Source organism: Myxocyprinus asiaticus, chromosome 47 (assembly GCF_019703515.2).
Source record: "Myxocyprinus asiaticus isolate MX2 ecotype Aquarium Trade chromosome 47, UBuf_Myxa_2, whole genome shotgun sequence".
Taxonomy (NCBI): domain Eukaryota; kingdom Metazoa; phylum Chordata; class Actinopteri; order Cypriniformes; family Catostomidae; genus Myxocyprinus; species Myxocyprinus asiaticus.
In genome coordinates, this window is record NC_059390.1 from 25,554,116 (window position 1) to 25,578,495 (window position 24,380).

The window sequence follows — 24,380 nt, forward strand, 5'->3', positions numbered from 1 at the left end:
ATTGTTTCTCTTTTAATTGACTATACAGGTGCATCTCAATAAATTAGAATGTCGTGGAAAAGTTCATTTATTTCAGTAATTCAATTCAAATTGTGAAACTTGTGTATTAAATAAATTCAATGCACACAGACTGAAGTAGTTTAAGTCTTTGGTTCTTTTAATTGTGATGATTTTGGCTCACATTTAACTAAAACCCACCAATTCACTATCTCAAAAAATTAGAATACATCATAAGACCAATTAAAAAAACATTTTTAGTGAATTGTTGGCCTTCTGGAAAGTATGTTCATTTACTGTATATGTACTCAATACTTGGTAGGGGCTCCTTTTGCTTTAATTACTGCCTCAATTCGGCATGGCATGGATGTGATCAGTTTGTGGCACTGCTGAGGTGGTATGGAAGCCCAGGTTTCTTTGACAGTGGCCTTCAGCTCATCTGCCTTTTTTGGTCTCTTGTTTCTCATTTTCCTCTTGACAATACCCCATAGATTCTCTATGGGGTTCAGGTCTGGTGAGTTTGCTGGCCAGTCAAGCACACCAACACCATGGTCATTTAACCAACTTTTGGTGCTTTTGGCAGTGTGGGCAGGTGCCAAATCCTGCTGGAAAATGAAATCAGCATCTTTAAAAAGCTGGTCAGCAGAAGGAAGCATGAAGTGCTCCAAAATTTCTTGGTAAACGGGTGCAGTGACTTTGGTTTTCAAAAAACACAATGGACCAACACCAGCAGATGACATTGCACCCCAAATCATCACAGACTGTGGAAACTTAACACTGGACTTCAAGCAACTTGAGCTATGAGCTTCTCCACCCTTCCTCCAGACTCTAGGACCTTTGTTTCCAAATGAAATACAAAACTTGCTCTCATCTGAAAAGAGGACTTTGGAACACTAGGCAACAGTCCAGTTCTTCTTCTCCTTAGCCCAGGTAAGACGCCTCTGACGTTGTCTGTGGTTCAGGAGTGGCTTAACAAGAGGAATACGACAACTGTAGCCAAATTCCTTGACATGTTGGTGTGTGGTGCTCTTGATGCCTTGACCCCAGCCTCAGTCCATTCCTTGTGAAGTTCACCCAAATTCTTGAATCGATTTTGCTTGACAATTATAAGGCTGTGGTTCTCTTGGTTGGTTGTGCATCTTTTTCTTCCACACTTTTTCCTTCCACTCAACTTTCTGTTAACATGCTTGGATACAGCACTCTGTGAACAGCCAGCTTCTTTGGCAATGAATGTTTGTGGCTTACCCTCCTTGTGAAGGGTGTCAATGATTGTCTTCTGGACAACTGTCAGATCAGCAGTCTTCCCCATGATTGTGTAGCCTAGTGAACCAAACTGAGAGACCATTTTGAAGGCTCAGGAAACCTTTGCAGGTGTTTTGAGTTGATTAGCTGATTGGCATGTCACTACATTCTAATTTTTTGAGATAGTGAATTGGTGGGTTTTTGTTAAATGTGAGCCAAAATCATCACAATTAAAAGAACCAAAGACTTAAACTACTTCAGTCTGTGTGCATTGAATTTATTTAATACACGAGTTTCACAATTTGAGTTGAATTACTGAAATAAATGAACTTTTCCATGACATTCTAATTTATTGAGATGCACCTGTATATATATATATATATATATATATATATATATATATATATATATACAGGTGCATCTGCAAATATATATATATATATATATATATATATATATATATATATATATATATATATATATATATATATATATTTTTTTTTTTTTTTTTTTTTGTAAAGGTTTACCATCATTTCTGTACACCTACACATACAAATACGTTAGTGCAGAATATTTTTACCAAAAAAGGTAAAAAATTTTTTACAAACTGTATAAACACAAATACATAATGAATAAATGAACACATTTAAAATCTGACAAAAACAAACAATTTAATTGAAAGCTCTGTCATTCAACAACATCATATAAAGGCCACTGACAAACTGGTACAGGTTATGAAGGTTATGAGTGCAAAATATTTGCAGCTAGTGTAGAAAACTGAAATTGGAGCATGAAAATGAGCATCTGCTGTTAAGCCGGACTGTCGTCCCACATTCCGTGTTTGGTGTGGAAATGGTGCAGAAAATTTCGCACAAGGAGTCGCTCCACCTCTAACCCGTTTTCTAAGACTCTAAAAGATGGAAAAATAAGATGTTTAAGAGACATTTTGAGATTATATTAACATAACCTGCTTATCTAAAACATTTCAAGGTAAGGTTCACCTAAAAACAAAAATTCTGTCATTATTTAATCAATTTCCCACCTGTCATATGGTGTTTTTAGTTTTGGTATAAATGACATCATTTTAATCTGCACGTGGGGCAGATGTGAACTTTGGAGGAGGTGAGGATTATTACTCAATAACTTTAATTTCAGTCACATGAAGAAGACTTCAGAAGAATTGGAATCAGGGCCATTTCTAGGCATAGGCGTACTAGGCAGTCGCCTAGGGTGCCACCTGCTGGGGTCCGGCCTTGATTGGAATATTGTGCATGATACAGGTGCAACACTAGCCAAATTTTTCCAATGATTTTTCAGTTAAGCTTCATTTACATAATCGCCGGCCAGTAGGTGAGAGACGGAGCATGCATTAGCGTCTGCCAGCGGGAGGTCATTAATCACTTGACCATCAGGACTCTGTGCTGAGTTAATGGTTCCAGCAACGGAAAAAAGGATCCAACGTGACAGAAAAAATCTTTGTCACCAGCACGGTCTCTTGTGTTCTCTTGAAGTGACCAGTAATCACCTCCTCTTCTGAAGAATTTAAATGTCGTCAAGTTGATCTGAACGTTTTCATCTGCGATCGCACTCAACTGCATATCACAAATGCTGGTTGTAATCCTAAGTGATTCTATCACCATGTGTTTTCTTGCATTTTCCTCCTAAACTAAAATGACTAATGAAATCAGAAAGTGGAGGCACAACAGTTTATTTTTATTGAACAGAATTTCTTCACTCTCTGAAAGCTTCATATGGACAAACGTCCTACGGCAAGCTTCGAGGGGAAACATACACAATCACAAACCTTCACAAGGTAAAGTTACTCCATGACTCACATCCTAAATCACTGTTTTACAATTGTTTATGCTCACGCGGTACTCCTGTTGTTATTTCGACGAGCTCCACGTGAAAGGGAATTAGAGAGAGAGAGTTGCGATGAGTTGGCCTGTTTGTCACCCCTCCACAATTTTGTATCTGCAAGTGTTTTATTCCTCTGACTGAAGAGAGTGAAATCTCAGCAAAACAGTCTGCATACTGTTTGTGTGACACCTTTGGCAAAAACTGAGTTGTTTGGTGTCTGCTAGTGTAGCACCGGCTTAATGATGCTGTTATGGTGGCAGCCCCTGTTTACTATGAACTGTCGATATATGGTAAAAGCTGCATAAAAATTCTTCACAAAATTCTACTTTTGTGTTCCATGTAAGCGGGAAATGGCATACAGGTTTGGAATAACATGAACATGAGTTAATATTGAACAAATACAAATTTTGGGGTTAACAATTTTCCAAAAACTACAGAATTTGTATAATTGCAATAGTGATATCCTCTTGTTACCTGTCTAACAACTCCCAGTCTTCGCCTCCCCATTTTTCTTTGAATTCTTGGGTGTTCATGCCACCAATTCGGACAATGTCTGACATGTAGATTCCCATTAGACCATAACCAAGAGTCTCCCAAAAACCTATGGAACAGTAGAAATATTTGACCTCACTCAAACAATAAAAGAACACATCAAGATTATTATCATGCAATTGTATAACTTTATTTATATTCCCAGATTGAAATATCAATGCTTGCAAGGCAGCAAAATAATATTTTTAATGTTTTAGATATGGCTTAGGTTTTAAACTTTGGCTCAATTTAATGCCAAATCAGAACCACCTTGTCAAGGCATTTACTGTTGTGCACGAGAATCAACACAAAGTGCAAAATAATTGCAAAAAAGGCCATTTGCAATTCAGTAAGCACATATTATAATGGTAATAGTGCAACGTAATCGCTATGTGGTTTTTCTGGTGTTCTGTAGTGATAATGTGGGTGCCTCGTGCCGCCCCCCCCCCCCCACAAGATGCCACCCGGGGCAACTGCACATGTCGCCCATGCCTAAATCCGCTACTGGCAATAGTAATAGCAAATGAAAAGAAGGGGAATTTCAATACACTGCTGCCTTGCTAGCACTGAACTTATTGGAGACCAGTACCAGTTGGGTCTCTTGGAGAAGCACCGCAATCCAGTCTCATCACAACTGGAGCATAGACCATCTTTCCCTTGATAGTGTGTTTACGTATATGGTTTATTATATTCACAGGATAGTAGAGGTGCAGGTCACACAGAAACAAAATACTGTGCTCATCCTGAGGAGAAAGGACCAAAATTAAAATATAGCATTCAGCAACATTTCATCCATTCTTCATAATGCTTTCCTTCATCCAAAATTGTAGCATTACAGGAAGCAGAAATATGAGCGTTAATTGTTGAAACACGGTTACCTACTTTAACAAGATCTATTCCTGCTTGAAGACCCCCCGATCTTTGAAATTGTCCCTCCATTTTCCGATACTGGTAACTGCAAATATATGCATTGTGCATGTTGATAACATTAGCATTAGCATAACACACTAATATGTACACAAACATTAAAAACAAAGTGCTTTACCTTGGTAATTTAGCTTTTTTGAGTCTTCCCTCTATATCCATATCAGAACTATTGTAGTCTATAATGATTACATTAAAGTTTTTGTCCCCAGTTACTCTGTAAATTTTCTCCATTTCCCTGATAAACTGTATGATCCATCTGGCCTGATTTTTCACTGTTGGGAGACAAACAAGTGAAATAAGGAATAATAAACAAGTTCAATCAAATTGGGAGACCAGCTAAACCAGCTGAACACCAGCATGGCTAATGTGGGGGCTAATCAGCCAAACTCTGTCTTGGCCAGACTGGGAGAAACAGTTAAATCAGGAGACCCAAAACCAGTTAAACCAGCTGAACATCAGGTTGACTAGGCTGGCAGATTAGCTAAACACCAATTAGGCCACACTAAACCAGCTAACACCAGCAAAACACTTCAGGTTTGTTTAAGCTTGTCTTTCCAACAGGGTGGACTAAATGTAATGATGCAAAATGGAACAAGTACTATTACATTTACTTTAGTAATTCAAGACAGATATTGGGTAATCACCTGCCACAATTACATGGACAGTAGCAGATGGGTTCCAGCTGAAATCTTTCGGACTGCAGAGAATTGGTTCTGTTTTTGCATCCTGGGCCGTTTCCATCTGCGGTGCATAAACGTAACGTGAAACCAAAACTTTTTGACCCTGAGGGCCTACAAGTTCCAGTTCCACCAGATACCGGCTGCCCACAGTATTGTCCACACGCCTCACTACATTCAATACTCGCAACAGAGAGAACCCACTGTAGAGATGGAAAGTCAATTGTTTTTGTTTATCTGCCTCTTAAAAGACAAGCAATTTTAGAGAAACATAAAGAGGGAGAAAGAGAGAGATTAAAATACTCTAAGAGCTTACCGTGTTGGCTCTTTTGAATGCAGTTCTTTCATAAAGGCTCTAACAATGGGCATGACATCATTTTGGGTCATCACAATGTTTCCTGCTTTTTTGCATGAACTTTTCGAAGCAGCATTTTGCTTTGAAGCAACTTCAAAGGGTTTCACGTCGAAGACACGCTGCCAAGAAGAACCTCCACCTAGTTTGGGTTTTGTAAAATAATTTAGAGTACTGAATTCAGTAAGTATGGTATATGCACTATATTCAGTATTTAGTTGTAGCCTCCACTCTTAAACATAAATGTTCTTCAAGAATTCTTAGATGCACCCCTACACTATAAATATTAAAGGATTCTTGAGGCACTTTTTTGGGTTCCTCAGATGCCACACGGCTGGAACCCTCTGGAGATCCTCCAGACACCTTTTCAGTTCTCTGAGAAACTTACTTTTAGGGTGCTTTAACATTAGCACATTTTGTGGGCACACAAGTGCGTTTGACATCAAAGTTTGGTTGTGAACACTGTTTTCCAAACTCGGGTCCACACCTGCGAACCACACCTTAGTCCGCTTGAAAAGGTGGTCTGGGGTACAGTTCATGTAAACTCTGGTATGGTTCGCTGCTGATACGAACACAATCGTCCTAAATTGCGGAAGTGAACCGCTGTTTATGCCGTATAATTTGAGCATTTGCATGCTCCTGATCGCAATTGTCATGGTTGAATGCTTTTTTCAAAACTACTTGTCTGTCAAATAAACCGCCTTCAAAGGACAGCTAACATTCTTCACATCTCTTGCAACGCATCGCGGCAGACAAATGCTTAAACTCACATCATTGCACTTTCAATGCATCTGTGGCAGACAAATGCAAGTGTCGTTCAGTGCATGTAAAGTTTTAGTGGTGAAGCTGACATCTTCTCGAGTTGTTACATAGTTACAGTGGTACAGCTGCCGCTTGTACTTACATTTATAACGCAATTAGACCTCAGTTTGGAACCAAATAATATGATGTGAACAGAGACCAGTGGGGGCAGGGGGAGGGAGGAAGAAACAAACCCGGGTTTGGACCAAGCAACCAAAAAAAGAAAGCACCCTTAGTTCCTGCAAGAACTCTAAATCTAAGCTTTGCCAATGGTTCCTTCAGTAATTCCATTTTAAGGAAAAGGCTTTGAGGCTCTTTAAAATATTCTAATAAATACAATATTTTTGAGGACTTTTAAAGGATGCCTGAGGGTTTCACCAGTGTGGCATTTGAGGAAAGGTGCCTCAAGTATTTTTAGTCCAGCAAAGAACCCTCTTCTTGTCAAGAAACTTTTTTGTGCTGTAGTATTGGCTTTTTGAATTTACTATATAGGTATTTGGAGATTAACAAAATTGTAACATTCTAGATTCTGCTGATCAGTGTAATGGTTCTAGGTATCATCCCAGGCCTCCTGGGTTCTTTGAAAAACCAGTACATACAATTGTACTCTAAAGAACAAAAGAATTTAGAAGTCAACAGGAAATGTGTTCTGAAAGATGTCAACATTCTCATCCACTGGTGGTGGTTGAGGTGATTCCCTCTATACTATGTAAAGTGCCTAGAAAAGCACTGTATAAATGTAAGGAAAAAATAAATTATAAGGAACATTCAGAACACATTTTACTTCAGTACTGTGACATATTTGCGAGGTTATTCATCAAGACAAAAATGTAAGGCATCCATTGGGAATAAATTTAATTGAGAAAAGACATCTTTCCAAACCAGAATGGAGCCATAGCTGAATGTGAGTTTGCAGTGGATTGTGAAAATCTACTCCACTCCTGAAACACAGCTGGCCCCCACTTTTCAAGTTTCCCTTTAAGAGCAAATCGATGTTTTCCAATTGTAACACTTCTTTTTCAAATCATAATTAATAGCCTTAAGCTGTTACATTTTAAAAGGTTATCATATCACATCATTGAAACAAGAAAAAGTTTTCCTAAAACCCTTTCTGGAGCATTTATTTTAACCTCCTGAGACCCAGCGTGACTGCTGTGTGCATTTTCCACTTAACTTTTTTATTTAGCACCTAATAAACAAGCAAAAAATATATATACAGTACATATATATATATATATACTGTGTATATATATATATATATATATATATATATATATATATATATATATATATATATATAATTCTTTACATTTATATAGCGCTTTTCTAGGCACTCAAAGCACTTTACATAGTATAGGGGGAAATTCCTCAACTACCTCCAGTGTGCAGCATCCACCATAGTGTGCCATTACACTCACCACACTCCAGCAATTGGTGGAGAGGAGAGAGTGGAGTGATACAGCCAATTAATGGATGGGGATTATTAGGAGGCCATGATTGATAAGGGCCAATGGGGAGAATTTGGCCAGGGATTTTTAATGACCACAGAGAGTCAGGAACTAGGTTTAACATCTCATCCAAAAGACAGTGCTTTTTTTACAGTATAGTGACCCCATCACTATACTGGGGTTTTAGGACCCACAGCACCCCCTGCTGGCCTCCCTAACACCTCTTCCAGCAGCAACCTTATGGGGCTTTTCCACTGCATGGTACAGCTCGACTCGACTCGACTCTGTTCGCTTTTTGGGGGTTTTCCACTGTGGATAGTACCTGGTACCTGATACTTTTTTAGTACCACCTCGGTTGAGGTTCCAAGCGAGCCGAGCCGTTACTAAATGTGATGTCAAATCCCTGCAGATCACTGATTGGTCAGAGAGAATCGTCACTACCAGCGTCACTGGATTTGCGACACGGGACATCAACCCGCTAGTTTTAAAGTTAGTAACAGCGACAGCAATATCATTTGTTCACGCGACTTTCGAATTGTAAAAAGAAATGGCTGTGCGCAAAACCACACTGTGGTCAATATACGAGGTGCAGACGTTCCTCTCGTTAGCGACGAATGAAACGACGCGAAATGAAAAAATTATTTCAGGAAGTGTCTCAGCTGTTGGCCGCACAGGGCTACCACTGGACCTACCAAAAATTTAGGGAAAAGTAAAAAAAAAAAAAAGTAATTTCAAATTACAGAAATCTTTTTTTATTTTGTCAGATTTTTTTCATCAAGTAGTTTATGTGTCCAGGAGGGTTGGTTATTCATGTTTTTGAGACTTTATAGACTTTACAGCTGATTTTCTATAAAGCTGAATTAATAATTCTTATTAAAAGTAATGGCCAGCATCATCAAATCTCTTCCAACCATGTTAAAATAAAATTTTGCAATATAAAATTCTGAATCTATGTTCTGATTATCATTGTCCCATGTCTGCCAAACATTTAAAAGTGGTCTGCTGAAAGTTTAACACTTTAATGACAGACTAGAGTCTCCTGAATTGAGATCAGTTGGTTTTAAAAAATTAAATTAAGCATAGCCTATAGCAAAGCCAAAACCGAATGTCCACGCATGTGGATACGGGGTCTCATGAGGTTAAGAGTGTAGCATATATATTAAGGAAAACTCTATAATAAGAAGTTTACCCTTACCCATTTTTTGTATGTCTGGATCCTCAACCTCGTTGAGATAAGGTGCAAACCCTTGACTTGAACAGAAAAGATGAAACCATACATATCATACCAAACATACACTTGTACAACCACACAAGTAACATACAGTTAGTTATACGTAGGCATGTGACAGTATCAAATTTTCATGTCACGATAATTTGAGATTTTATCACAGTATACGGTATTATCACGGTATTGAATTACATTATAAAACGGGTTGAAAGATAAACATTGTTGTTCTCTTAATAACAAGTTTAATTACTTTTTCATTACCAAACTGGCCTTTAAATTAACAGATAACGAAGAACTTTGAAAAGAACCCTGAACGTTACAAAAACTTTTCTGCTGCATGCTTTACACAAAGGGAAACCATCACTACCTCTGCATTTTTATGGGACCCAAACTATTTCCACACTCCCGACTTAACCTATTAGAAGGTAGATAAAGGGTCAGCTGCATTCCATCTTCAGCCATGCTTTTAGTCCACGCTGGTTTGTTTACATCGGAGTGCGCATGTGTAAACACAAAGTGTTGTAAATCTTGATGGAAAAAAAACTACAATGCGATCAGAAAAATCTAAAGTTTATAAAAGTGATCAAGAACTATTTATATATATATAACAATATTGTGCATGTTATTTACAGTGATATACCGTAAAACCGAATACCTTCACATGCCTAGTTACAAGCATGAAATATAATAATTAACTAATGTAAACTTTACAGAACTCAAAAAATGGGGAACATTGTGTACACTGAGACAAACATTAACATGATTCATTACTTTTCCTGAAATGATGGATCCTGTTTGTAGAAGCACATTTGTTCATTGTGATCATGGGTTTGTCTTGTGAAGTCATTTGGGTAGACTGAAGAAAAGTAGATCTACAAGAACAAGAAACATGAATGGAGTGAATTTTCATGACTGAATGACTTGAGAATGGCTTGGAAATACAATTAAACAGATTTCACCCTGGAGTTGTTTTGCATTTTATTGTCAAGTATTTCACTGATTTTTGGTAGTTATCAGTGAATTGGTATGCATGTTAATACACTTAGTGTGTATATGTTGCAATGCCTCATTCAATACACTTCCATTGTAAGTGCATTTTTGTAAATGTGATTTAGCAGACATATCACCCTGTAGCTCTATACTGGTTGCCCACTGAAGCTAAGTAGGGTTGAGCCTGGCCAGTACCTGGATGGGGGACCTCCTGGGGAAAACTAAGGTTGCTGCTGGAAGAGGTGTTAGTGAGGGTAGCAGGGGGTGCTCACTGTGTGGGTCCTAATGCCCCAGTACAGTGACAGGGACATTATACTGTAAGGTAAGGGACTGAAGTAAGGGAATTAATGGGGGGGGGGGGTCATCAAAAAGAGGTTGAGAACCACTGGTCTATAGTGTAGAAGATGTATGCATAGTTCAAAAAGTTAACTCACTAAATTTACGCCTTCATATCGTACAATCTTTCTTTGAAGTAGGTAACTTGGTTTGTAATGGCATTCAGCAAACAAGTCTTTCAAGTAGGATTCATCCATCAATGTAACTGGTGAAGTAGAAAGAAAAGGAGAAATGAGAAGTGTGTTTCGGGAAACCAGTTGTATTCTTTCATTTTTTCAAATGGAGATAACACTCACTTTTATAGATGTGGTCTCGTGGGTCTTCTTTGACCATGTCTCCTGTAGGTTTGGTCACCTTGGTGAACGGCTCAAGGAATCTATCATAGCTGGCTTCTGTTTGAGGTATGTGATCAATGTCTCCCATTTGTAGAGAGGATTCATCTGAACAAGTAAAAAAGTATACATAGTATCAACAAGTCTTAGGAAAATCACACATATGGGACCACAGATGGACATCTTGTAAATCTTTTATCCAAAAACATGGCAAGAATAGAAGTAGATTCCTACTTGTAGAAACCATCCACATCTTCTTTGAACTCTTAATTACAAGTTGTAAACTCGTGGTTCTACAAAAATTCAGAAATGACTGTTGTGACGTCATGTAAAAAGAACCAATATGGCAGAGGCCTCAACAGATATGCCATTTTATTATATCCACTGTAACCTGGAGCACTTTCTTTGTTATTAAATATCTTGCAAGAACATATAGAGGTGAATTAATGTAGTGATTAATTATTTTGTTGTAATCAATGCGGTGCATATTTCCTTTTTGGGGTTATGAGTGTTGCCATGGAAACAAATACTTCTGAGATCCGAGGATTTGAACAGCTCCGAGTAGAATCTCCTCATAATCGTAATTACAGCATTAACACAAGGAATATTTCTAATTTAAAAAGTTTTCATTTTAATGTATTTTTATTCACAAGCAATCAATCTGTCTGTCTCTTTATGTCATTCAATAATACCCTAGCAACCAGTGGTCAACCAATATGGGATTTTCATTGGTCGATGCCAAATTTTAGAAATCATGAAGGCAGATGGCCGATATAAATGCTGATATACATAATACATTCAACAACAGCCAATCTAATGTACACAAAACCCTAATTTTTTACAACATTTACTGAAATTTGGTTAAACTTGAAAAAAAAACAAAACAATTATTTACTTTACATTGACAAATCTATTGGTAGATGCTGGAACTGACACAAAGGAAAGTTAACACTTCTGTTTATCGGTTAAGTGAACACAGTCACCCTAGCAACCAGCCAAAACACATTAATAGCTGCCTAGCAATGATTCAGAACACCTTAGCAACCACCTACCAAAGCCTACATCCCTTCAAACTGTTTGAGTAGTTAAACTACATACTGTAACGCTTACTGTATATAACCTTGAAACTTCTTTCTCTTCAAATTGTTGTATACTCTCAGGCAAAGCTTTGTACAGTCAACATTCAAAGTTTATCTTGACAAATGTTCCTTTTGTAGTTTACTACATTTTCACTTATTTGCCTGGATGATTTTGAACTTTGACATAATTTTTACAGCATTTTTAACCCATTTGTTTACATCTCTTTTGTTAATTTTTTGTGCCCTACCAACTTTTGACATCAAAACAAAGCATTTAAAAACTTGTTTCACAGCCTTGTGTCAGGTATGGAAATGTCAGAGAGTGCACAAGACATGTTTTTGTAACATGTAATTTTGGTGAACCCTTCCACCCCTCTTTTTGGGCACCCTGTTAAGCCATTTTACTCATTTTCAAACATACCTTCATATAGTGATAAAAACTCAGAGCTTATCACTGAAAAACTGCTGTTGTCACGGTTTAAGCACCACTGAAAAGAAAAAAAAACAAACAAACATAATCAGAGATTATTTAAATATACTATATTTAGTTCACTGTACAAGCAAAATTTGGCACTGTATCACAAACACATACCGCTATTTCAAGATGATCCAATCCACCATTCTGTTTTAGAATTGCTTCAAAAAAATACTTCATGCCTTTCACTAGCCTAAAAGAAAGAGACGTGAAAAGTCTAAATTGTGGGATTTGTTGGGATCAACAATCTTTAAAACATACACTACCGGTCAAAAGTTCTGAAACACTCATTCTTTATTATAATCTTTTTTTTTTTCTTTTTTTTTTCTCACATTTTTGAATAATAGTAAAGTCATCAAAACTATGGAATAACATAAATGGAACTATGGGAATTATGTTATGACTAAACAAAATCCAAAATAAATCAAAACTGTGTTATATTTTAGCATCTTCAAAGTAGTCACCCTTTGCCTAGAATTTGCAGACATGTACTCTTGACATTTTCTCAATCAACTTCTTGAGGTATCACCCTGGGATGCTTTTTAAACAGTATTGAAGGAGTTCCCATCTATGTTGGGCACTTATTGGCTGCTGTTCTTTATTATTTGGTCCAAGACATCAATTTAAAAAACATTTTTTTATTTTTATTTTTTTTAATAAATTTTAGTTTTATAATGAAATAAATTAATATGGTGGCACAATTATATTTTTGTCTACAAAACTAATTTCATACATTTAAGCATACGCCTTCAGATCAAAAGATTTTTAAGATCATGAGAAACATTTCAGTCAAGTGTTTCAAAACCTTTGACTGGTAGTGTATGTGAGTATGTTTTTAAAAGTCAGACTCCAAAAATAAGTTTCCTTACAAGATGGGTTTGGATATCTGGGATGCAAATTTCCAATACTCGCCTGGTGCGGCCCATTCATCCCCTGTCTGATTTAAAAGAGAAACTTTCCTACATTTTCCTTTGGCAGTAATAGCAGCTTATTCATCTTAACATATCTGATTCATAATAATATTTTATAATCTTAAATAAAAATAAAAATGTTTCAAGGTTACATTTATATTTAAATTAGGGCTGTCAATTTAACATGTTAGTTCAGTGTCATTAATTATTAAAGAAATATCACATGAGCAAGAGTGCTGTATGGCCCTACATCAGCACGGCTGTTATTCAGTTGCAGGCGCGAGGCACAGGCATTTGTGATTAAAGCATTTGTGCATGGAACTACTTTCTTACATCACAGATCAGCATCTGCTGTTGATAATTCAAAAGATACGTACAAGCCTCCGTTACTAATTCAAAAACGTCACCTTAGAACTAGTAATGACAGCTTGGGCTGTTTCTAACAAGTCATTGGAGAAACAAGGATGTGAGTGTGTGTTTGTGTGTGTGTGAGAGAGAGAGAGAGAGTGATTGAGCTTTTGCGATTATCTGCATCTGTCGTGACTCCCAAGCAGTAGTGTAGTGTTAGTCAGCTTGCTGAAGATAATGGGAATTCTGGTCAAATATATCATATTTTCTCTGTGTAAAAAGACACAGAGTATTTCGCATAGCCAGTTCGCAAGAGTCATTTACTATAGAAACCGTTATCTCCTCCGCCATATTGAATAGTTATATCTCCTCACAATGCGGAAACTATGGTAAAAGATAAGCACCTTGAGAAGGTTTTTGATTACTCCGTCTGTTGTGTCTCTTAGCTGTGATAAGCCTAAATGCTGAAGCTGTTAGTTTAACTGTATTTCCCAGCTGTAATGTAGCAGTAGTAATCTGAGTGATCATGGAGTGAGAGACAATACCGATGACTTCAAAGAAACAGCTTGCTGACTGCGTGCACTGACTCAATGCACGTCAAAAATAACTGGCTCAAAACACATAAAAGTAGTGTTTTGTCACCACCTGCTGGCAAAAATTTTAAATGTCACAGGAAAAAATCAAAAGACACATTTAGCTCTTTTACACATCTGCGCTGCTCTTACACGTCAGTTTAGAATGGCAGGAACACAAGCAGAGTGTTACAAACAATGAAGCGTCTGAGTGCTGATGTTCTGAGACATCAGTACTCGTGGAACATTTCTTGTCCAATCAGATTCAAGGAATGGAACTAACTGTTGTATAAATTAAAATGACGGGTTAAAAAAAATGTATGCAATAAATCATGTGCCCGGACAATAATAAGGAATTCATGCAATTCAAGCTTGAAGTACCAGGGACAGTAAGTGAAATTCCTGCTGTATAGGCAACATGCATCCTTATACAGAGAACAAACCACACTTACCCACAGCAGACAGCACAAGATGAGAACACATTCTTGCGTTAAGACAAAGCTGGACGGAGCACAAATCTGAACGCAGGGATCTCAACACATGTATTTCTACGTTTCAAACCACGTTAAACTTGACACAGTGACCTAAAAACTGTATGTTTATGATGCGACCCAACTAAAGTGAGACGCTCCAAAAACATCCATCTGAGGCCTGTGTACATTGTCCTTAGACAAGCCCTTATAGTAAAAATAACTCTGACAGATTGAAGAATTTAACTTAAATATATCTAATATAGAAATCAGTCACATTTAGTTATTACAGATCTATCGTGAGCACGTTTATGCATGTAAATGTGTTTTTTAGTATGCTGAGATACATAACCCTGATTACTGCCATATTAAAAAGTTAATAATTTGTTCCCTTTTGAAAATTATTATTAACTCTAAGGGGATTTATTAACCACTTTTGTTAAATTATTAAAAGGAATATAAAGGGTTAAATATAACATCTCTATTGATAGCATCTGAGGTCTGAATTCTGTTTATAACCACAAAAATAATGATGATTCATACCCCAGTTTATAAAAGCAAAAAATAAATAAATAAAATAATAATAATAATAATAATAATAATAATAATAAATACACATTTACAGCAATATACATTACTTACAATGAAAGTATATGGGTCGACTGCACTAGAAGGTTTAAAATCAGAAAAGCTTGTATTCTTGTGGCTGCACTGCTTGTGAGGTTTGTTGTGGCACACTGACTGCCCCCTGCTGATGTGACTCATAAAAACACAAAGCTACATGTACCTGAAGCTTGAATTTCTCTATTTTTTGAAAAATATGTACTTTTCCTACAGAATTTACATAAATGTCAGGTAGCATGATTGTTCGCATTATTTTTTTTTTAAATGCTTAATGCTTTATATAATTAATCGAACTAAATTAATACATTAAATGGGTCATGAAATGGAAAATCTAATTTTCCTTGATATTTAGACATATAAGATGTAAATATACTATAAAAACATACTGTAAATTTCATAACTCTCTCCCCAGTCTAAAAAGAGCATTTATAGTTCCCACCCTATTGAAAGGTCTCATGTGTTCGTGATGTTACGAGACACTGCTCAGTTGTATTTACACGCACTACAACATGATTGTATAAACATGTCCCTTGACCTCGCACACTGGCGCTCAGTTCATATTTTAAACAGAGAGGGAGAGAGACAGGCCTAGTGTGACAAACATCCTAAACACCAAAGGGGACCCATCTGAACTATTTTGAATTTTTTTGTGCATATAACATGCATTACATAGAATTATTTGACGGTTGCCATGTTTATCGTGCCGCTTTTAAAAGATGTGGTAATAAAAGGAGACTCTGTTTGACTTCTTTCAGCTGCTTTGCGCCTTGCTGTTCTTGCGCCCAACTGCGCCATTTTTAATTGTTGGTGTATGTAAACAAGCACTAGCTGGACGTCTTTGACCGTTTGGATGCGTTTCTGGTGATCTACGCCTCAGTGCACCTATGTGGGTGCGTCATGTTTCACCGTGCTATGGACTGTATGTGTGTGGCAAATATCAGCGTGGACTGCATGTGAACCAGTCATAGTACAATTCAAGCTTTGCAAAGGAACTGTTATTGAAGGATGGGGCAGTTAAAAACACTTGGACTTGACAGCAAAACCATTAGTAAAAAGTTTCATTCATGAATATTTCAAATGTCATGACTGATAGTTTATGGTGCTGAGTGTTAACAGTTGTGCTTGAGTGAAGCTTAACATATTCGGATGCAATGTGCTGGATGTGCTTTATGTGTAAACTCTGAAATTTAGCGTTATAATGTTGTGGAGAGCTTGTTTATTCTTTTCTGATTGAGTTTCAAATATGGCTGAATTGGAGGGGCTGCACGATGATTGCCAATCAGAACAGTGGCCGTTTACATTGTTTTGTACAATGTAAACGGTTTTATGGAGACACTGAGGCCAAAACCGAGCGTTTTAGTCAGAGGGCCGGAGACAGGGTGGAAAATGATCATTAATTACTAAACTATGACAGTTTTGGTGCAAAAAAACTTTACTGAGATTATCAGTGGACCTCAGGGAAGATAATACAATTATAAGGGGGCATTTCATCACCCCTTTAAATTGACAGCCCTACAATTAACATTTTCTAATTGATCATTTTAATCTCACCCACTGGAACTTCATATACATTCACATTCACTCCAGACATTACCTCTCCAACATAAACGAACCGTTGAAGATTTTGAGGACTTTCGTCTAAACTGAGCCAAAACTCAGCGTTGTCATCAGAGGCAATAGCAAAAATATATTCATCTGTGAACAAGACAATATCACTGTTGTTAACTGCCACTTTTGGGCAGTTTATTAAATACAATAAATACATTTTCAATGTATTCAATGGACCTACCAGTTACTGGAGGGTGAAGATAGCCAAAGATTCTCAGACCATAATCTTTTGATTTCGGAGACACAGCAAGCCTGCTCACTGTAGTACGCCTCTGTAAATAAGTAAAATGATAGCATATGATACTCTGAGACCATACTCTGAGAAATAGAATAAATAGTAAATAAATATTTACAGAACTAACACTGGGAAATAGAGGATAGAGAATGTTATTCCTAAATTGATCAATGGATCCACCGCAGTAGTCTTCAAAAATGTGCAAGTTCACACGACCCTGAAAAGAAGATAAAAACCCTCCATGATACAGCAATCAAACTGTTATCTTCAATAAGCATTGATTTCATGAAATTAGTGCAGGTTCTGTAGTTGTCTGAGGAATATACAGTATATTGAATTGTCATCTCACATTCTGAGAAAGTAAAGCTTTAAAATGAGTCAACTGCAACAGTCCAAGGTAACAGCCATTTGGTAAATATAAAAACTGTCCATTGTTGATTAACATCGAATGGCTCCTCTTTAAACTATACAGACATCAGAAAAGAGCAGCTTCCCATAATTAACTTGCTGAGGAAGACTTTCAGAACAGTTAAGTTTAGTGACATCAAGATCCTCTTAGAAGTGTGACATTTAGAGTTTTATGCAAAAAGTGTTTTAGGGGTCAAACTGGAATTACTCTTTGTTGGCCTCAAATCTCTTGCTACTTTCAAGTACAACCTAAGTTTAGACACTGATGGTGTTGTAACTGTGAACTGTACAAGGCGTCACTGGGGTATAACCCTTGTTTTGGGTATAAATTTGTACCCTTAAGGAGACAAAAATTTACATTTATTATTTGTTCCCAAAGGAACAAAACATATAACTGTCCCTTTAAAGATACACATTAGGTCTTTAGGGTACAATTATGTACCCAAAACGAGTTGTACATTTTAACGCAAGGTACAGAAACTGTACCATTTTTTTTCTTCCATTACTCAGGAAGTGGACATGTTGCTACTGAATGTTCCAGTACCCTGACATTGGCCCCATTCTGCCAAATTATTGACAAGCGGCATCTCCCATCAGACATCTTTGCATCATTTCAAATGCTCTACTGATAGCTTGTTGCGTGAGCAGCCTCAGAGACACGAGTTCTTGTTCCACGGAAACCATGATGTAATCATGTTCACTTAATCAGTGATAACCACAAGTCATTTTCCCTCTACGATTACATTTTTACTGTACTGACAGTTAGGTTTAGGGTTGGGGTTTGGGTTAGGGCGTATTCTTAATAATGCATTTCTGTTGACCGTATTACATCATTTACAACTAAAAACAACTCACTTTACAACTTGGTTTTGTCACCACTCTGTTGGCATTTCATCTGGAAAGTGGAGCTCACATGTGTGCATACATTCAACAACACTTCCCCTTCAGCCACTGGAGGCAGTACTTTGAATTTCGCTAAGCACAGACTGATTTAAGCTGAAGAACTTTCGATCTATTGTCGCTGAATTCTACGGAGCCCCTTAGAGGACTGGGCGGGATTTTTTTTTTCAGAAATAGTTTTGCATGCCCTTGCAATAGTTTTGATAGTTTTAATGCAGTATACTGTATAAGTTTCAGTTTTTTTCATTTATTTATTTATTTTGGCATTTACACAATTCATGACAGTTCAGTCCATCCAATATCCATTTTTTTAAATGTCCGAAAAGGAACAGGACGAGCTCAAAGCTTGTTATGCCTACACTTTTTACCTCTCTAGTTTTATATTCTCTCTTTTAATAGTTCCATTTACAGTCCTATTCACTTCTCATAAGAAAAAAAGAAAAAAAAAGAAAAAAAAGAGAAAAACGGCTGTATAACATTGAATATATCTTCACCCTTACAAATAAATTATTTTAATTAAACTTAACAAATATTTACCGTTTGATTTAACTGCTTAATTTCTACAGTATATACATGACACATACGTATACATTTATACAAACATATACTGTATACATATATACATAATACAATGTTCCTATAAACCCATTATTTTATACCTTTTAAACACCTCAATTTTAAACATTCTCTTAAATGTATTAATTGTTTTACTCAATTTTAATTCATTTTTAAGCTGATATACCTACCATGGTATTTGTAGTAAAACCATAATTATGCACAAACCACAAAATTATGATTTTTATTACCATAGTTTTACTTTTCCAGAAGGCCTATTATTACTTTAGTTTTAGTACAAATATCACGGTTAAAATATGGTTACTGTAGTAAAACCTTGGTAAATATATTGCAAGGGCAAGCAAAACTTAATGCAAGTTAAAGCAAAACTATTGCGAGGGAACGCAAAACTTATTGCGAGGGAATATAAACTATTGCGGGAACGCAAAACTTACTGTGGGAACGCAAAACTGTTTCAGAAAAAAAATTCATCTAAGGGGCTGCACAAAATTTACAATGAAATCAGTCTGACCCCAGACCACCTTTTCAAACAGACAGAGTTAGAAAAACGATTTGCAATAAGGTTCAATTTGTTAACATTAGTTAAAATGAACAAACAATGAACAGTACGTATACAGCATTTATTAATTATGGTTAAAGTAAATTTCAGCATATACTAATATATTTTTAAAATCTAAAGTTGTATTTGTTAACATTAGTTAATGCACTATGAACTAACATGAACTAACAATGAACAATTGTGTTTTTATTAACTAACATTAACAAATACTTATATATGCTGCACAAAATATATTGTTCATTGTTTGTTCATGATACCTAATGCTAATAAATGAAACCTTATAAAGTGTTATCAAAGATTGAATTTTGAAAGTAGCTCAAACAGGCCCGGCTTCTTCTCTAAGTGTATGGTGGGCTAGAGAACACTGCGGGTGGGACGGTCAATTGAATATTTGCAAGGGTGGACCAAGCTCATAATATCGGGTGGGTGTGGTCCAAACAGGCCCTCTCTGTGGAGCTGGTCCTTGACCCAAATTGAATACGAAAAGAATAAGATTACAAAAGTGTGTTTACTGTTTACACACATGCAACAAGATTTGATCTGTGAAAAAAAAAAAAATGAATTGGTCGATGCAATTTATTTTTCTGGATAAAAGAAGATTTTTTCAAAGTGTTATAGAATATTCACTTTAAAAAACATTTAATTCTCTCTTTAAAATTTCAGTTCATTTAATAAAAGTAATCTTTGTACACACCTCATGTTTTATGACTGGTGGTTTGTTGTCGGCACTCTTGTTGTTAGGAAATAAACAAGAACAACAATTGTTTATTTAAAAACAGCAAAATGGGAGGGATATTTTCTCATCTCTTTTCTTAAAGCATATTTTACATAATGCAAGAAAATGACAGGTCAACTATCTTACCTTGATCACTACAGCACCAGCAGATTTAGTATCTAATATCTTATATTCTCTTGTGATGTCTTTGTTTAAATCTATTTCTGCAGGCCCTTGAATGATGAGGAAATAAAAGTAGATGTTCAAGTCAAACATACAAAGCAAAAATATGCAAATGCTCACCTTTTGCTGACAACAATCTAAATTTGAATGGTTGGTTGTGGCATTTTAGCAGTTACAATTGACATTTGAGCAACTAAAACATACATATATGACAATATTATTGGAAATGTACCAATTAAAATACATTTTGTACGCATGTGTACAAATAATGAATGTGCAGTGTTTTGGTGAACCAAGAAATCATGCATAGGAATACGGAGCCTCCTAGCAGACAGGATGGGATTTTTTTTTTCTGGAATAGTTTTGCATACCCTTGTTATTATTTTGGGTTCCCTCACAATAAATTAACTATGGTTATATTATAGTAATGTGTTGGACCTCATGTATTCAGATATAAGACAAAGGCAGGCCTAACACAGTTGTAAGCCTGACTGAGGCCTACACACACACACACACACAGTCTTAAATCTTACTGATAAAAACCGCGCCAAAATCAAACAAAGGGAGTCCAAAACAGACTACAAATCCCATGAAGCCGTGCTCACTTTGCACCTGTGTGTGAAATTCCAAAGGATCGAACTCTCAACTCCTTGAGGCGCACGACAGAACGCCCCTCAACCATGACGTCATCGGGAGTAGAAATACCTCTGAGATCCTTCTGGGCATCGCTTCCAGCAACTTTGCTTGCTGTGTGTAGACGCAGCTCGTTGCTGCTCTTAGGTGTTGCCTCGTGGCACAAGGAAGTAACGTACGACTTAAAACTGTGGCCATACAATCTCCATCTCACTGGACGAGTTGAGATTACTCTGTATCCAACCAAATACTCTAACGGATTCGAAGGAGACCACCAAGCAATCCGCATCTTCATCCGTTTGCCTGCAGAAGTGAAGAAAGAAGATTTCTCTTCCCTCTTCAACCAAGTCGACGTCGCTGATTTCTTTGCCAGCCCGCCGAGAATCAGCAGCCATACCGCCCGCCGACAGAGCGAGGAAACGGCCTCCCGTCATCACCCGATCCTCGAGAAACCGAGTCGGAGTCAAACGATGGATGAACACACATTCTACCTGCGTCCTCATGCGATTCAAGAGGTTTATGTCTGGGTAGAGACAGAATATTATAGTGTGTTATTCTTGCGTATCAAGGTTATTTCTTGTACAGTTTACGGACCGCCGAGTCCACACATTGCTGCTAATAATACTTAAGGTATTACTGTAATGTACTGTTAACACGAATGAGATATTTGCTGTGTTGTAGTCCAACCACATTGGACTGTTGTATATTTCCGCCATCGCGGGTGAGACCGGCACACTGAGTTTATCCTTTAAAGAACCAAAGACTGCGGGACAGTTTACGAGCCATTCACCGCGTCTCTTAGTGATAAACTAACAGCTGCTTTCTCTCCCACGATCACGAAACCGGCTTTGGTGCCGCCACTTTATTCTCTCTCTCTCTCTCTCTCTCTCTCTCGTACTAACCACACACACACGCCACCCCTCACAAACATTCCTGCACACACTTTTGGCTAGTAGATAACTAAAGCTCAGCTTTGTCCCTAAGTTATCGTACAAGCGGAGACACGCGGTAAATGGGCAGACGCCATCAACCGGCTTCTCTCCGCCCACATTCGCGGCCATATTCTCTGGCTGGAAATCTCACGTGACGTATTCTCCACGGGAGTCACGATGGCCAGAATGCCAGAATGGTTGACACAGAAGCATGAGAAATTCCAGATCAGGAGAGCAGAAAGACTTGAAAGAATGTACGTTCCTCTGATCACACCAAGATTTGTTGATCATAAAACATACACCACCACCTCTGCTTTTACCTGAGAGGTCTTTCACTCTGTCCGCTTGGTGCACGGAGAACCCCGCGGGTTCGATGGTTGAATCTGGAATCTCAGCAGACATCCAAGTTTCCTTAAGGCAGATAATGCAGCAGTCCCTCGTCTCTCGTTGGAAAGAGATCCGTGCTCTCAGCTCGCAGAGCTTGTTGTCCAGAGACTGAACATTTGCCAGTAGAATACAGGGTAGTGGGGGTCGGTTTGCGCGACGTCTTACTCTGATGAGAACGCCAGCTCTATTTCCCCTTTTCCTTCTGTGTTTCTGCGGCCGGGCTGCTCAGACAAAGGGCTCCGCTGGCGTGTTTGTAAACAGCGGGTCGGCATTGAGGTATTTAAAGTGCGGTTTTCAGTGTGCTATTGCAGAACCAATGTCCAAAAGTGTTTGTCTGTCATAGACAATAAGGCAGACAACATCCAAGACAAAAAAAACATAGAATTGTAAACAAAACAAACAAAAAACTGCAGTGTTGTGTAGGAGCTCGCAATGCAGCAGCCATACTCGGAGCCATCTTGAGTCCTATGCGCCATCTTGAGTCCTGACAAATGAGAGACTGACAATATGCATATCTCCATATAATGAAAGTGAATGGTGACTTAGACTGAGAATTCTCCCTAAAGTGCATGAGAGTGAGTAAATAATTGCATTGCTATTTCTGGTTGAGCTTCCCCTTTAGAAGTTAGACATTCCATATCCCAGTTTAGAAGTGTCCAAACCAGCTAAACCAGGCACTGATAATCTTCCATGATTGTAAAAAATGGGTTATGTGTCGGGGGAAACCTAAGCATACATTGTAGGTTATTCTAATTCACATTAGAATCTTTTTATAAATGGCTAAATTAACAAATAAATAGTTTGGCAGTTAAAGACTCTTTAAAATAAACTGGCACTCACAGATAATTCCAATTTAGGACTCCATTTACACACAGCACACACACACACACAAAAAATCTAATTTACTTTCACTAAATGTCATGTTTGAAGAAAAGATAAAGCATAATATTTCAGAGAATAAAACATAAGTACACTTGTCAAGTCTTTGAAAATGAAAGGCACTCACCAGCAGGGAAAGGAAATGCATCAGATTCCTTATAATATGCTCCCAAACATATGGCAACATAAATTAAAAAACAAACAAAAAGTAAATAAAATGAATACATCATCACTTTGCGGCGGTTGAAACCTCTCATGACAAACATATTGCTAGAGTGCTCAGCTCAGTATGTTGTTCCTCCTTTATGATGCTATTTACACAGACAATGTCTGACAAAAAAGAAAAAAAAAGAAAAAAAAGAAAAGAAAAACCTGCCAAACAAGGTAGGAGCAACTTTGTATGACGTGTTCAATGAGCTGTCTGCACTCTAAAAGCCAGTGGTAAATTTTGTTTTATTATACATACAATAATCTGGGTTGGGAGGGTTAATTTTAAAATGTATTCCACTACAGATTACAGAATACATGCTGTAAAATGTAATTTGTAACGTATTCCATTAGATTACTCAAGGTCAGTAACATATTCTAAATACTTCGGATTACTTCTTCAGCAGTGGTAGATTTTTTCACTTGTTTTGACTATAAAAACTCTGCCGTAAGACAAAATACACGTTAAAAATACACACTTTTAAGTGTTGTCGCTGTTTTTGTATTGTTGTGTACTAGCAGCTCCTGTCACCAAGACAAATTCCTTGTATGTATAAGCATACTTGGCAATAAAGCTCATTCTGATTCTGATAACTAAAACACCAAATGGTCAAATTAAACATTTCCCTTTTTGTTTTCAGTTGGCATGCTAATCTATCAGCATGCTAAGCTAACGTTCCATCATACATTCCTTATGGTTGGCAAGCTAATAAATGATCCTAAGTTTACATATTTAACGTGACTACTTCGCATAATGATATAAAAATATAGAATTTTGTGCTATGTGTTAATACAGTATTTACGGACTGTATTCACATTGATCAGCTACAACAGGAATTAGTAACAAACACTTCTGTTACTCATGGAGGGACTGAGTAATTTTTGGATAGTGCCACAGAACTACGATGTTTAACTTTTCAAACAGCAAGTAAATGTATTTTGTGGATTTACACAACAG

General features: G+C 37.2%; 1 protein-coding gene across 1 annotated transcript; it reads right to left on the bottom strand.

Moving 5' to 3' along the window:
* Positions 1-1,766: 1,766 nt before the first annotated feature.
* On the bottom strand, positions 1,767-23,519 carry LOC127436835 (beta-1,4-N-acetylgalactosaminyltransferase 3-like). Its single transcript, XM_051691271.1, has 20 exons — positions 23,343-23,519; positions 20,349-20,434; positions 20,181-20,216; positions 17,171-17,260; positions 16,990-17,080; positions 16,795-16,895; positions 13,145-13,212; positions 12,393-12,468; positions 12,222-12,288; positions 10,686-10,829; positions 10,488-10,594; positions 9,835-9,935; positions 9,031-9,086; positions 5,551-5,728; positions 5,202-5,437; positions 4,676-4,829; positions 4,513-4,585; positions 4,220-4,373; positions 3,574-3,700; positions 1,767-2,149 (listed from the first exon to the last, which is right to left on the bottom strand). Exons 1-20 carry the CDS (start codon positions 23,479-23,481, stop codon positions 2,050-2,052), a joined length of 2,184 nt encoding a protein of 727 aa, XP_051547231.1. The 5' UTR covers positions 23,482-23,519; the 3' UTR covers positions 1,767-2,049.
* Positions 23,520-24,380: the final 861 nt, after the last annotated feature.